At 36.2% G+C, this 16,992-nt stretch overlaps 1 protein-coding gene across 1 annotated transcript in view; it reads left to right on the top strand.

Moving 5' to 3' along the window:
* skap2 (src kinase associated phosphoprotein 2) overlaps positions 1-3,927 on the top strand; it is a 24,315-nt gene extending 20,388 nt beyond the window's left edge. Inside the window, exons 13-14 of the mRNA XM_048152098.1 lie at positions 3,289-3,391; positions 3,653-3,927. Coding sequence (XP_048008055.1) covers positions 3,289-3,381 — 93 coding nt within the window. The 3' untranslated portion in view covers positions 3,382-3,391; positions 3,653-3,927. The remainder of the gene's footprint in view (positions 1-3,288; positions 3,392-3,652) is intronic.
* The last annotated feature ends 13,065 nt before the right edge of the window (positions 3,928-16,992 follow it).

The following is a 16,992-nucleotide window of genomic DNA, read 5'->3' as shown; positions in this document are numbered from 1 at the left end:
CTCTTTCTGAACCATACAGAGAGAGGTTTTTTTCTATGACAGTGAGGTGAAGGATGAAGGTAGACGAGCAGTGAGTGTCTTGTCAGCTTTGGGGAGATCAAAGACTTGAATGTCAGAGAGAAAAAAGCTATAAATGTCAGTCAGAAGACCCTGGATTGAGATGTTTCAGGGCTTCACTATAGCTAATCATTCTTTTCAAAAGCAACAAATGAGAGACTGTGTTTATGTGGGAACTTTTTCAGAAACACAATTGATGTTGCTGATTTGCAGTCTGGGCCTTCTCGATTTCTCTATACTGCCCTGCAAAGGCAAAGCACAGTAACTACACCAAAACTAAAACTAAAATTCACACACAGAATCAAAACAAACCCTGTGATCTAGGCCATGTCTGTCTCAGGACAGATCATAGTTTAAGAGACCCCATTCCAATCATAACTCAGTTTTGACAAAATGTGTTTCCGCGTTCTGTCTTTGCAATGTAGTATAGTAATAACCCTGGGATTTTCATTTTTTTTTTTTTTTAATGCTGAGTACTCCAAATATAATGAAGGCCTTTTATGGGACCCCCCTTCCTATAAAATATAAAGACATTTTAAAGCATATAAACCAGATTATAGGAGAAACATTAAGTGTGATTTTAACAAAATTAACAAAATAATTGTTTCTGAAATTACACTACTGTTCAAAAAGTATTGGGTCAGTAAGATTTTGTTCTGAAGGATCATGTGTCACTGAAGATGGAGTATTGATGCTGAAAATTCAGCTTTGACATCACAGGAATAAATTACATTTTAAAATATATTAAAATAGAAAACAATTCTTTTAAAGGTGCCCTAGAATTAAAAATTGAATTTACCTTGGTAGTTAAATAACAAGAGTTCAGTACATGGAAATGACATACAGTGAGTCTCAAACTCCATTGTTTCCTCCTTCTTAAATAAATCTCATTTGTATAAAAGACCTCCGAAGAACAGGCGAATCTCAACATAACACCGACTGTTACGTAACAGTCGGGGTGTACGACCCCAATATTTGCATATGCCAGCTCATGTTCAAGGCATCAGACAAGGGCAGCCAGTATTAACGTCTGGATCTGTGCACAGCTGAATCATCAGACTAGGTAAGCAAGCAAAAACAAAATGGCAGATGGAGCAATAATAACTGATCCATGATAACATGATATTTTTGGTGATATTTGTAAATTGTCTTTCTAAATGTTTCGTTAGCATGTTGTTAATGTACTGTTAAATGTGGTTAAAGTTACCATCGTTTCTTACTGTATTCACGGAGACAAGAGCCGTCGCTATTTTCATTATTAAACACTTGCAGTCTGTATAATGCATAAACACATCTTCATTCTTTATAAATCTCTCCAACAGTGTAGCTTTAGCCGTTAGCCACGGAGCACTATCAAACTCATTCAGAATCAATGTAAACATCCAAATAAATACAATACTCACGTGATCCAATGTATGCATTCAGCATGCATGACGAACACTTTGTAAAGATCCATTTTGAGGGTTATATTAGCTGTGTGAACTTTGTTTATGCAATGATAGAGTCGAGAGCTCGGGAGGGGGTGGAGAGCGAGAGCAATTAAAGGGGCCACAGCCTGAATCAGCGCATTTCTAATTATGCCTCAAAATAGGCAGTTAAAAAAATTCATTAAAAAAAAATATATGGGGTATTTTGAGCTGCAACTCCACAGACACATTCAGGGGACACCTTAGACTTATATTACATCTTGTAAAAAAACGTTTGATGGCACCTTTAAATTGTAATAATATTTCACAATATTCCTGCTTTTACTGTATTTTTATCAGATAAATGCAGCTTCGATGAGGATAAAAAAAATTTATTTCAAAAACATTAAAACATTTTCTGACCACAAACAATATACAACTGTAGTCTATATATGGTAATTGGCTTTTTTATTGTCATTGTGCTAAATCTAAAAGGTTAAATATCATTTGGGAAACAATATTATATGCACACGTTAACTTTGACAGCCTTAAAACACCCACCAGCATCCCCTTGCAGTTCAGTGGGGGTCCATGGACCCCATTTTGTCCGGCTCTTCCAAAGGCCTGCTAGGAAGTGGAGTTTTCTGGAGTTTTATATGGAGGTCAGACCAAAGACTGTTTTATATGGAGAAAGATGGTGCACTCATATTATTATGAATGGGAGAAAGTGCAACTCACTATATGGCAAAAAATAGTCTTGCTTTCTAAATAAGAGCCAATCGCTGATTGGTAAAGTCATCACGTCACCGCGGCGGCCGTTAGAAGCTCTGGTTCCTATAGAAACAGTCAGATGCGTGCTTCCTGTAGAGACAAGTGCCAGCGCAGTAGCTTGATCCAGCCTGAAAAATTGAGTTTTTCGTCATGAATCGAGCACTTGGAAACAAATTTTATAAGACAGCTGTTGTCAGATTTCATTGGTGATTTCAAATATGAAATTTAATCGAAAGCTTGGTTTCAAAGAGATGCACTTGCATGCCCGAGAGGCGTTTCAAAGATGGCCGCCGAATGAAATGACTTGTCTTAAAGGGACTTTGGTCAGACATACTTTCAGTGCATCTAATGTCTATTTCAGTCCAGTCTGCTCTCACTGCCTCCCTACATTCTCCTTTTTGAAAGCAAACTCGATGTGGCCTGACAGATCCGCCTCAGTATAACCCCAAAGTTTAGAAGGCATCTGTGAGAAACGGAGTATCGTGGACGTGGAAAAAAAACACAGGGTTTAGTAGCTTTGAAGTGAATGGCACCATGTGATCTGTTTGTAATTATGGAATAAAGAAAGAGAGACGGATGGACGGATCTTATCTGGTTCTTATCTTTATGGTTATCTTTTCCATGAGCTGGAGAAGAGCTGATCTGTCTCTATAGGTAAAGAAAAGGACTCTGTCCTCGGGCTCACAGATCTGTTGTGCTTCATACGAAATATATCGCCCGTTCACATTCTCTTGTGTAATCTTTATAGGTCCTAGGGGCCTTGTGTCCTTGAATTGGCCTTGGAAAGATAGACAGAATGCAGGAGATTGGGAGGGGTGTGGAAAGAATGGGGGGTAGGGATGTACAGTTAGAGACAGTATGAGAAGAAAATGAGGCGAAACCCGAAGATGAACGGGTAAATTGTCTATATATATCGACAGATTTCATCCCCCGAGCGCTGACCTATGAGATTTGACCTCGCCGATTGTGTCACTGCTCTGATTGGCCTCAACAGTGAGTGAGTTTAATGAACGCCGGTTATCGGTTTTTCTGTTTGTTTGCTTTTTTTCCACAGGAATACGACATGTTTGGTTGGTGGGTGGGGGAGATGAAAGGGCTCATCGGAATTGTGCCTAAGGAGTATCTCATGGAGCTGTATGCGCTGTAAGAGGTCTGAAGTGAGTAAATGAATGGCAGCCCATATGCCTTGTTTTTCATCACTGATATATCTGTTAATTTCTATATGTTTTATTACACTGTAAAAAAAATTTTTTTCAAAGTTGAATATAAAACAGATTATTAGAGTATGTTTGACAATAAAATACTAGGATCTCTACTTCGAAATATCACTTTTAATGCAATGTGTTGCTTGTTGCATTTCTGTCAATGTATCAAAGTAAATACTACATCAAACATTTTTCATTTTTGTTCATTTCTAGGAATCTCTGTAGCTTCATGTTCTACAAGTTGCCATCTCATTCTGTGTGTTTCTAATATTTTATGTACTATGTAAAGCAAACTGCCTGTTCAAAAGCACAATTGATTGTATGTTCAGTGAAGGATGTGATGCTTTTCTCTAATTATTTAATTAACTTGCTCTAATATTTAATAGGAATTGTTGATTGAATGTAAATCTCTTTTTTTTTTTCGTCTTTCAAATATATGGTGTTCTAAGCAAAAAGCTATATGAAATAAAGCTTCCATGTTAACGTTATCATACAATGTTCTGGAGTCTTTTTTGTAGCAGTTTGGGTTGTAGCCACCAGGTGGCAGCAGCGTATAAGGTTCTTTGCAATGAGATTGCGTCACAATATTTCAGGGCAGATGTGGAATGTCTTCATTTGCGACTCCATTTGATTCCTCTGTAGGAACAGACAACACAAGACAGGTTTCTACACAGGCTGTAAGTGCTGTTTGTACGATCACAATGTAGCTGTACGTAACGAAATGATGGGAAACAAAATCTCTGACCTTTTTATGCAGAACATAACAAACAAATCAAATAGCAGTTATTCAGATGTGGAATTAATTATCTGCTGTAGGAGAACTGTTTGGCATATCGGATCGTATCTTCATGGACCGCTGCGTTGACATCCACAAATATCTGGGCACTGAAGTGAGAAACTTAATTAAAACACATGTCAGGCCGTTACCTTCTCTGCCAGGAAGAATGTATCCAAACCAAGTGTTACTATTAGCATATTAACTTGCTCAGTCAAGCTTCACACAATAAATACTAAAGACATTTTAATTTGATCATTATATAATACTGTTTTATATACCAGTTGATAAACAATTAGACTTGGACCTGTTGTTAAGGGTAATTAAAATTTAATTTAAATCAAATGTTGACACCATGTTTAATATATAAATCTTTTACAACATTAGCACGATCTGGAGAAAACTAGAATCTCACAGAGATATTTGTCGTATTTCATACCAAAATCATAAGAAATTATTAAATAATTATAGCTATTTTATATTACAAATCCTCTAAATCTGAGATTCTCATTTTACAATAAAGGCCTTCTGAAGTGAATCCATAAAAAAATCCATATTTAACCAGTTATGAAGTAAAATATCTAGCTTCCGCCAGACCGCCTTCCATATTCACGTTACGAAGAAAGTGTAAACTGGTGTCGCGTCAGTTACACTTTCTTCATACGTTGAATACAGAAGGCGCTATTTTGCTTCATAACTTGTTAAATATGGATATTTTTTTTACACAAACGCATTGCTTTGTTTCAGAAGGCCTTTATTAATCCCCCAGAGCTGAGTGGAATATGTTTATGATGGATGGATGTGGATGGAAACATTTTCTTCAGCTCATACTCGTTTGGTAACGCTTACTGCCATTATAAAGCTTGGATGCTTCAGGATATTTATTAATATTTCTCCGATTGTGTTCATCAGAAAGAAGAAAGTCACCTAGGATGGCTTGAGGGTGAGTAAAGCTTGGGCTAATTTTCATTTGAAAGTGAATTAATTCTTTAAATGAAATCAGTCTTTCAAAAGTAAAATATAAAATAAATGTAATACATCAAATAGTGTCATAATGAGTAGGTTACTTTAATTGAAAAAACACATTAAAATAGTGAAAATAAGATTTAATTTTGTATTACATTAGGCTACTGACTGAATTGGGTGCGTTTATTTGTCATAAATATGCCAGAATGCATATTTATAATTTAATATATTTGCTCTTTTTAATAATTTTTTTTTCTTGGTACTAAAAATATAGTCTATTATATTATATTAATATTAATTATATATTTTAATTTTTATATTATACCTTTTGGATTTCTAATTGTTTTCTATTTAGCCTAATAATGAAATGAATTAAAAACAAAGCAGTATTAATTAAGAATTTACATTTATTCCATTAGCAGAATAAATTCTGTACAATAGGTGTACTATTTCTTCACTCTTTAGCTCTGTTTCCTGATAATTTCTTGGAAGGGTGAAATCTGGAACACAGTGACTTTTTCCTGATTGAACTCGTCCAGTCTGTTAAAGAATCAGCACTAATGAAGGAGCTCAGGGTGGAGAGGATGTTTCCACTGAGCCTTGTGTGTGTTAAATTCACATCACATGTCAGCAGCTCACTCCTCTCTGTCAGGGAAGGAGAGAAAGGAGAAGAGAGGAGAGGAGAGGACAGGATGTTAGTTGTGAGAGGGGTGGAGGTAAGACACCTGTCGAGGGAGGTGGGGATTCATTAGTATTCATTATACATTTCCCACCAGTTCCTAAGCAGAGCGGAAAGAGGAGGGGCACGATTCGTCTCTTCCACAGAGATATACAGAGATGGCTGAAACAGAGAGGAGTGTGATGTCAAAGACAGTAGCGGCCTTTGCTGTGTTTTTACCCGTTTCACTTGAAATGAGAACAACAGAAGAGTTCTCTGCTTGCACTCGAAAAAGAGCCATGCCCCCCGCCATCAAGGAAATAAATGGTAGCTAGGAGCAAAAATGCCACCAAAATTAATAAAAATGGCCCCCAAAATTCAAGATATATTGAGGACTGTTTTCCCGATTATCAGCACGATTGCAAATGTGATAGCCTATTGATTTCATACAACAGTTCAATAAACAAGAAGTTAATGTTACACAGCAAAATCCCCAGAGTTAAATCAACTCTGCTCAGATTATATTTGGTCCCTCTCTATATAGTGTTAAAGTAACACTGAAGCAGAGTTAAAGTTAATGACATAATTAAGTGATTAAGTTATGATTGAGCATTAGTGATGAACACCTGCTGTTAACAAGCATAATCAGCCTTAGATTAAATGAACTTAAAATAAAAGACATTAAATCTCTCAAGATCTGATTAAACGACTCCACAAACAGCATATTATCTCATAAACTTTAACTCTGCTTCAGTGTTATTTTAACTCTATGTAGAGAGGGACCATATGTTTTCTGAGCAGAGTTGATTTAACTCTGGGGATTTTGCTGTGTAGGTGACTTTTATTTTAGACTTAGAACATTTTCTGTTTTTGTTCTATTTCACCAAAGAAAATGGTTCCAAACAAATCCACAGAGCCATTGTGTGTCTCTGAGCAACAAAGTGATGTTTCATTATTGAATGTATCCACTTTTTGAACGAATCGTTTGATTCCGATTTGCAAAGGCTGCCTCTGGTCGTAGATGAGGAAGTTCGGCCGAATGGAGCGTACAACTGCATGAAAATCAGCAAAGATTTTCGTGCAGCCTTTGAATTTTCTCCTCTGTGAGTTGTCCCTTTTACAAGATGTAATATAAGTCTCTGGTGTCCCCAGAATGTGTCTGTGAAGTTTCAGCTCAAAATATACCACAGATCATTTATTATAGCTTGTCAAATTTGCCCCTATTTGGGTGTGAACAAAAACATGCCGTTTTGTGTGTGTCCCTTTAAATGCAAATTAGCTGCTTCTCCCAGCCCCCTTTCCAGAAAAGGGCAGAGCTTTAACAGTTTGTGCTTCGGTTGCTCAACAACAACAACAACAACAAAGCTGGAGAATCTCACGCAGCTAAAATGACGATTGTTCAGCCTTACATTGTTTAAACCGGAGTCGGATACTGATGGAGAGACTCAGGAAGAAGTTACAACTTTCAGAATGCAACTGCATGTTTCTGAATGGTTAGTGGATACATTTATGTAGTTGCTGTGGAGTTGATTCAGCTCATCAACTAGCATGTGGCATCCAGCATTGAATTGACCCTCGTTTGTGAAGCAGTCTGGCATGGCAACAACACTCTACTACAACAACTCTTCCTCTTCTCTAAAGCAGCCCAACATGGCCTTACCCCCTTTGTTGCATGTTCTCGGGGACAGGGTTTATGTAAATTTTGGGGTTTGTGATGTCACAAACCCGAGAAGAAACTCCTTGTAGTCCCTACCAGTCATTTGTTGTGGTCCTTAAAAAGCGATTCCTGTAAAAGAAAATATCTCCCTTTGCATTGAACTTTGAGCGTCATAACTTTGCAGATATTGTTTATGCTCAAACAGCAACATTACACACTAACTAAAATTAAAAATGTGAAATCATAATCAAGGAACCCTTTAATAATGGCTTCCTGTCAGTGAACTTTAAGGGGTAGTTCTCACAAAAAAAAAAGTCATCATTTACTTACGTTCATGTCATTCCAAACTTGTATGACTTTATTTCTTTTGCAAATGTAGATATTTAAAATAAGATATTTTAAAAATAAGATACTTAAAATAAGCCGTAAATAAAATAACATAAATATTAGATGAAAAACTTAAATGAAAGATTGAAATGCAATGAAAAATTGCAACTTTAATTGAAATACAAAATGAGTTTAAGCTGAAGTACTAAAATTAATAAAACTAAAACATAAATAAAATTAAAGCTTAATAAAAAATATAAAAACAAATAAAAATGACAAAAATACAGTTATTAATAATTAAACTAAAATTAAAATTAAAATTGAAAACTATAAAAATAAAAGCTATTAATACATTCTATAATAGTAAACAAATAATACTAAAACAAAACAAGATTTGACACTAGACCCCACTGACTTTCACTGTTTCACAGAAGAAAGAAAGACATACTGATATTTTTGAGTGAACTATCCCTTTAAGTATTCCTGTCAACAACAAAGGTAAAACTGATCAACTCACTTCAGCGAAACACAGTAAGTGCAAGATTACAGTAGAACGTTAACATGTACGTCGTGTTCTAGGATACTGAAAGAACACTAGTTTCCATTCAGGTCCTGTTTTGTAGCGGCTGGGAGGTTTGCGGCAGCAGATGGGCTGTCCCGCTGTGTGCCTGATTGAAACACAGAAGCTGGAGCCGACTCGTAACAACATCACCAGCTCCTGTCAGCTCCAGCCAGGGAACAAATCAGCCTTCCCGCGGCTCTGCTGCAGGGAACACGACTCTGCTCGGAGGAAAAAAAGCAGGGCCCAGCCAAGGGCACAAAGGGTCCTCACGTTTTAGGACTGCCTGGCTGTCAGTGTTTACAAGCCAGTTGTACTCGCAGATGATAAAAATCAACACTAGAGCTGCAGATGGCAGGGCCGTATGTGGAAAGTTTCTGCGGACTGCACTGCAGATATTGAAGTATAGGCTGGTCCAAATAGACTGGTCACTATTGATCACACATTTGAAGATAAAAGCTCAGGTTAATGAGGTCACACTTTAATTACAGTTTTATATGGTAAAACTATATGTGAGTGTAGAGACATCTAGGCCTTGGTTTTTACCAAAATGATGGGCAGCATTTGTGGTTGAACAAAGCAGGGTGGAGTGTCTTTGTCTCTTGTGCCGATGATATAGTGAGCTGGAGGCTCAGAGCAGAATGATATGAAGCCAACCCTCTGTCCTCTGGGTGACATTCAAAGGCTCCATAAATCCTGCTCTTTATGGGGCCAGTTTGCCATAAATCCCACAACCTAATTGGAGATGTAATGAATTACCATAATTAGTCATAGGCGGTTTTACATTAAACGGGAGGTGTGTGTGCCGCAGGGAGCAGTCCATCATGGGGGACAGAAATCTGTGTTCGTTGAAAGCAGAGATTTCACTGGAAGTTTCCCCAGTTGTCTAATCAGAGATCAGATGTGTTGTGTTCTGCTGTCTGATTTTAAGTTTCAAACCCAAAAGGTTTATTAGGGCATAATCTGGTGTGTTTTTTCCCCCCACTAAAATCCCCTCAGAGGATTTTATTCCTAGATCAGGCTACTTCTGTTGGCTACAAAAAAAATTGCATTACACTAAATTTCACTGAGAAAATTTCACAAATGATTACACAGAAATGGCAAGAAACACATTTTCTGCTCCAGTAAACTTTGGGGATGTTTACACAACATACTTTTCAACTAAAAATGGAAAATTTGTATGTGTTTTGGACGTTCATTTACAGGATAGCAGCGTTTTGGGGGCCTGAAAATGCAAACATTTGAAAATGGCTTTCAAAGTACACGTTTTTGATAAACAATACCATAATCAGGGTTGCCAGGTTGTCATGACAAAACCTACAAAATTGCTACTCAAAACTAGCCCAAATCCAGGGTTGCCAGGTTTTCACAACAAAACCTGCCCAATTACTCCTGAAAACTAGCCCAAAACTAGCCCAATTGCATTTCAGGGGGGGGGTCCCATGGTAAAAAAAAAATTGCATTCCGGGGGGTAAAATTTGCGTTTTTGGATGGGCTCCCTTGGTAAAATTTGCATTCCAGTGGAAAACCGCGGACTTGGAAACACTGGCCAAAACTAGCACAGTCGCATTTTGGGGGAAATCGCATACCGGGGGGTAAAATCTGTGTTTTTGGCGGGGTTCCCCTGGTAAAATTCGCATTCCAGTGGCTAAATATCATGTTATGTGGGGCGCTTCAACCCGCGGACATGAATAACAACCTGCGGTAACAGTGTAAAAGTAGCCAAATTAAAGTTTCTGCAAAGTAAACTACAAAAACGCGAATTTGTGAAAGTAGTGACGTCGTGCACATGCATATTACGTGTTCAGTTGCCATCTACTGGCCTGGCATGCATAATACAGCAGTTTTTGTGGATTAGTATAATAGTTTCAACAACGTTGTTGTCTGCACGTGAAAAACGCAAAAGAAAAATGTGTCCGTTTTTAGTACATCTTAACATTGAAAAATCTTATTTATTTATTTATTTTTTACAGAGTTTGGCAAACACCCTGCAGACAGGGGGCAATCTTTCCATCTTTTTGTCTTTCAGCAAAATTTATCCGGTGGTGAAAGAGCTACCGTACTGGCTGTCGTCGAGGGCCGTTTTGCTAAATATTACCATTTGATTTTATAGGCTAATAAATGATTTGGTTAATGGATCTGCACTCCTTCCCCTGCTCTGCTTCGGACAGCTGCGTATCCTTTATTACAATTTGTCGGAAAAATATAGGTTTCATAAGTAAATGCCACAGAACAATTAATCTGGAGCGCATTAAATTCTAGTAATGATGCTAAAACGCTAATAATTAAAACGGGCAACTGGAAAAGAAGTTTGATGCTTCAAGTTTGCACAAAGTGCAGAGAGTGCAAAGTGGAGAGCAGGTGCCCTTCTGGTTTAACTGCTCAATTCGGTAATGATGCCGTTTATATGAGCTAACACTGTAAAAGAAAATGACCGTTCACAGATGGATTAAGTCGTTATTTGTGTTGAACACATCCGCAGAACGTGCTCAGGATTTAGGGGAATTATAATGAATTTGTTTTACGTATGATATGGATTAAGATATTAAAAGCATATTTTCAATCACGCTTCAATTGCTCTTTAGCATAGGCTACTTTTAAAAAGAGTACTTGTTATGGAAATAATATGCTTTAAAAGAATATTCATAAATGCGAACAATGTAATGTTTTTGGACACTTAATTGTCATGTATTTAAATATATTTGTAATTAAACATTTTGATGAAGTTGCAATTTGGTACATTTAAAATATATAAATTTTTAATGTAATATCAAATAACACACTACAGTTAAAATGATAATCAAGTACTTTACTTTTCTTTTTTAGTATGTTAGTCAGCACATCAAAATAAGTGTACGACAAAAACACAACAAAAGATTATGAAAACAATGATTTAAAATGTGAAAGGTAATTTGATATTTCTATAAAGTGTGCTTTTTAAAAGTGTACTTATGTGTGTTAAGAAACAGTCATGAATGTTTACTCTCTTTAAGTACACTTAAGTGGCCTTTTATTTCATTAAAATATTGTCTGCAATTACAGTTTTTACCGTCCTTGCAGTAAAGCATTTTAAGATTACTTTTAAGATTTGAAGTGCACATTTAATACAATTACTCACACTTTTCTTTCACAAGAACATTTACTCTCTGTCATTTCTTTCCTAACCTGCATTTTCTTTCTGTGAAACACACAAAAAGATATTTTGAACAGCATTTCAGCTGTTATATAATGAAAGTCCATATGTGAAATGTTGTTTTGTGGCCCATTTTCAAAATTTCTTATTTTGTGTTCTACAGAATTAATAAAGTCAAACAAAAGTCATACCTTTAAATATCAATTTAAATTGTGTACATATGATTTATTACCGTATAACTGAAGAGCATTGTGGTGTTTTAAGACCTCTTTGCTCATTTATCCAGAACTATTCACACCTTTATTACTTGCCCCCTTTTTTTCTCTCTATTTCACCTTCCACACACACACACACACACACACACACTTACAGAAAGGCACACCTCACTAACTCTCTTGGAAATAACAGGGGCTTATTTATGTGGTATCCCCAGGCGTTCCTCAGGGAAATATACTACTTCTCTTACTGGCCTCCTGTCAGCATCCCATTAAGGCCCTGTCTTCATTTTACACCTCTAAATCTGATGCAGACACCACTGAAATGTAAGCAAATATTAATTGGGGTCAGTCGCAGCAGATGCAACTCATGCAGGCGTCTAATGTAAAGTACCTTTGTGGACCCGTGGCATTACAGAGCAGGGTGCTGACGCCTCACATTTTCCATGTATGCTGGCTATGGCTGCGATGATTCATAATGGTTGCAGAGCTTGGCCTTCATATTTTACCAGGCAAGTGTTTTATCAATTAAAGGAAATGCTGTGATGGTACCCTAGTGCCACAGAGAATTTAGCTTTAGACCCGTGTAACTGCCTCGGACTGACCCGATTAAGTTGCACAGTCACAAGAGGGCATTTGTGTTACTCACCTGATAGACTGTAGCACCTAACCAGACGTGATAAAGCAATATACGAAAAAAAAACATATAAAAATTGTTTTCTATGTAAATCTGAATATTTGTCCTAACTAGTTACGACTGCCAGGACATTTTGTTGATAGAATTTCTGCAGAATAGAGAGCAACAGTCGGGTTCCAGAAGTAAAAGCTTCATTTTCTCCATAATAGATTTTTTAAAAATAACTTTTAAAGACGTTTAAAAGTTAAAAGCGTTTAAAGGTTGTTAATTGATGTTACATGCTATTGCTGAAGCCATTCATTTGCATTATTTCAACATAATTTTTAAAATAAACATGTTTGACAATGGAATTCATTGTGATAAACTACATTACTTATGATGCTGTACAGAAACTCCACCAATCTGTCACTGTGAGCAAATCTTGTCAAAAGAGCTTGTAAGGAATGCCCACTTTGTGGCCTTGCTATTCTGTCAAAATACTTGATAGTAATACAAATAATAATATTTGTGTGTATGTATTTGTGTATATATATATATATATATATATACAGTACAGTCCAAAAGTTTGGAACCACTAAGATTTTTTAATGTTTTTAAAAGAAGTTTCATCTGCTCACCAAGGCTACATTTATTTAATTAAAAATACAGTAAAAAAACAGTAATATTGTGAAATATTATTACAATTTAAAGTAACTGTTTTCTATTTGAATATATTTCACAAAGTAATTTATTCCTGTGATGGCAAAGCTGAATTTTCAGCATCATTACTCCAGTCTTCAGTGTCACATGATCCTTCAGAAATCATTCTAATATGCTAATCTGCTGCTCAAGAAACATTTAATGTGTACAATTGTACAAAATATTTGTGTACAATATTTTTTTTCAGGATTATTTGATGAATAGAAAGTTCAAAAGAACAGTGTTTATCTGAAATGTAATCTTTTGTAACATTATAAATGTCTTTACTGCCACTTTTGATTGATTTAATGCATCCTTGCTGAATAAAAGTATTCATTTCTTTAATTTCTTTTCAAAAAAATAAAAATAAAAATTCTTACTGACCCCAAACTTTTGAACGGTAGTGTATAATGCTACAGAAGCTTTGTATTTCATATAAATGCTGTTCTTTTGAACTTTCTATTCATCAAGGAATCCTGAAAAAAAAAGTACACAACTGTTTTCAACATTGAAAATAATCATAAATGTTTATTGAGCAGCAAATCAGCATATTAGAATGATTTCTGAAGGATCATGTGACACTGAAGACTGGAGTAACGATGCTGAAAATTCAGCTTTGCATCACAGGAATAAATTACTTTGTCAAATATATTTAAATAGTACACAGTTATTTTAAATTGTAATAATATTTCACAATATTACTGTTTTTTACTGTATTTTTAATTAAATAAATGTAGCCTTGGTGAGCAGAAGATACTTCTTTTAAAAACATTAAAAATCTTAGTGGTTCCAAACTTTTGGACTGTACTGTATATATGAGAGAGAGAGAGTTAGGGTGTATATAATATTGCAATAAACTTAAAATATATTGTTTCTAATCGACAAATTCAAATGAATAGTTTAACATTTCTCCATTGTTTTTAATTGGATTGTGTCATTCGCAGTGCTTCATGGGATGGTGTTCTTTCCCTCACTAAAGCCATCAAATACACAGTCTAGTTTTTTTGTCCTTTTTAAAATACTTTTTGCTTCATATAAAATTTGTAATATTGTGATTCACGTTACTGTTTTTTTTGTTTTGTTTTGTTTAATGGCTTATAATGAAGATTTTTTTTTAAATCCCTTTGGCAAAAATGTATGGAAAAGTACATTAAAAAGTGGGCGGGCCTACTGGGCACAAGAATGAATTATTGCCTGCCTACTTTTTATTGTACTTTTCCTTTCATTTTTGCCAAAGGGATTTTAAAAAGTCTTTGGCACCCCAGGTGGGTTGTCTAAAAGGGTTGTCCCTATTCTCTTAATGAGTAATGGGTGTGTTTTGAGCGTAACATGCAATACATCAATCAGAGTCTCATCTTCCATTCCCTTTAAAGCCAGTTGTGCTCACACCATGGTGGATTCACTATTTACATGCCGGAATTTGCAAGCAGAAAAACTGAACTCTTCTCTAGCGAGGAAACGGATCTGCTCTTGAATGAGGTTAAAGAGTCCATCAAAGCATTTTAATCTTTATTAAACATCTTTTACATTGTAATCCTTTTATTTTTAATATTTGGCATATTTGTGTGTGTAATAAGCAGAGTGTACCCGCATTGTGCACCTGCCTATAAGCGCATGTCACTAACGCGCTCTTTAAATAAAAAAATATTGCGCCATTCACTTTAGACCAGGTTTCAGTTGGTCAATGGCACAGTCTATTTCAGTTGCCTCAAAATAGCAATGCGCCAACAATGCACTTGAACACACCTGGTTTTCAGACCAGCACGCCCATGGGCGCACAAATGGGCACAAATGCATTTGGTATTTAAACGTGGCGCAGGACATGAATATGATAACTGCGTCAGGCTGAAACTAGCAAAAAACACTAGCATCACGCCTGGTGCAACAACATATAAATTTATTTCTTTGTATTATAGTAGATATTTTAACTGTGACAAATTATTTTTGGAGGGTTTATTTTCCCACATGTGGAAAGTGCCATTATTTAGCACTCACAACTTTTATAACTGCACCATTCCTTTAACACTTACAGTGACCTTGGAAGAATGAGAGTCAAATTTGACTTCCTCCATTTGCAGTATCAGGGTGATTTGAGGAACACGTTTTATGAGGTGTTGTCTGCAATCAGCTGCTTTGAGTTAAATCAGAGACAAGACTGCAGAAAAGGAATGGGTAATTAATTAAAAGCACTGTGCCCGGCAGACCCCAGGCCATTATTAATTGTTGTTTGTCATGCTGCTTGTTAATTTGGCGGTGGTGATGGCAGTGTACAGCCAGGTCTCCTTTATCAGAGGAACAGAGAGATCCCTCCAATGACTTTTCAAAAGGTTCTATCAAAGTTTTACATGTGAAATGCGATCAAAACCACTGATTAAATCAGTTTAAATAAATATGATCAACTCTAAATAGGAGAATAAATAAAATCTGGTTTCACCAAGTTTTTTAAAATGATATTACTCTGCAAAAATAATTTCCTTAATCAGTATTTGTTTTTGTCAGTTCACGTGAGAAGCAAAATTAAACCAAATATTATTAATATTCTTGTTTTAATAGGAAAATTTAGTGAGGTTTATGCTTAAAGGATTAGTCCACTTTTAAATAAACTTTTCCTGATAATTTATTCACCCCCATGTCATCCAAGATGTTCATGTCCTTCTTTCTTCAGTCGAAAAGAAATTAAGGTTTTTGATGAAAACATTCCAGGATTATTCTCCTTATAGTGGACTTCAATGGCCTCCAGACGGTTGAAGGTCAAAATTACAGTTTCAGTGCAGCTTCAAAGGGCTTTAAATGATACCAGACGAGGAGTAAGGGTCTTATCTAGCAAAACGATTGGTCATTTTCGAAAAAAATACAACTGTATAGGCTTTATAAACACAAATGATCGCCTTGAACGTACTTCCTATGTACAGCATAAGCATCATTTAAAGCCCTTTGAAGCTGCACTGAAAATAATTTTGACCTTCAACCATTTGGAGGCCATTGAAGTCCACTATAAGGAGAAAAATCCTGGAATGTTTTCATCAAAAACCTTAATTTCTTTTCAACTGACGAAAGAAAGACATGAACATCTTGGATGACTTGGGGGTGAGTAAATTATTAGGAAAAGTTTATTTAAAAGTGGACTAATCCTTTAAAACAACAACAAAGAAAGTATTTGTGACGAGCAGGGCGGGCGAGAGCCGTGAGGGAACGGCGCGAGGCCGGTGACGCGAGTGATAATGAGCGTCACCTGCGAGGCGTGCCGGCCTCGAGTCTCTCACGGAGGAGCTCCGGAGGCATAAAAGGAGGAGCGACATCAGTGAAGGACGAGAGAGGACCAGGCCTGGACTTTATTTTATGTTTTATTATGTTTGTGTGGCCGGCAGACGTCCGCGAGGGTCTGCCGGCATTACTTTCGTTTTGTTCTTTGTTTATTTTGAGATTAAACTTTTGTTGAACGTTCGCTGGTTCCCGCCTCCTTCTTCCCACATCTACTAACCGTGTTACAGTATTATTGGACTCTTCACACTGTGATGATGCACTTTTTTTTTCATTATTAACATCGTAAATGTAGCAAAGATTTTATATTTTTAGTTTTTTAAATATACCTCATGTACATACTATAGCTTGGCATTAAATTACAGGAAACTAGTTAACGTTGCTGCATGAGTGTTTCTAATACAACAGCTGAGGGAGTGACAGCAAATTTGACATATTTCTCTTGTCTGACCAACGTAATCAGTCTCTTAATTTTTCTCCTCTTTTGTCAAGACATAGAAAACATGGTAACACTTTAGTTTAGGGTCTAATTCTCACTATTAACGATTTGCTTATTTGCATGCATATTACTTGGATATTGGCTGTTTATTAGTACTTATAAAGTACATATTAATGCCTTATTCTGCATGACCATATTCTACATGCCTTAAAGGGATAGTTCACCCAAAAATGAAAATTTGATGTTTA

Source organism: Megalobrama amblycephala, linkage group LG13, assembly GCF_018812025.1.
Source record: "Megalobrama amblycephala isolate DHTTF-2021 linkage group LG13, ASM1881202v1, whole genome shotgun sequence".
NCBI classification, from domain to species: Eukaryota; Metazoa; Chordata; class Actinopteri; order Cypriniformes; family Xenocyprididae; genus Megalobrama; species Megalobrama amblycephala.
This window is presented reverse-complemented; position numbering and strand designations above follow the sequence as displayed.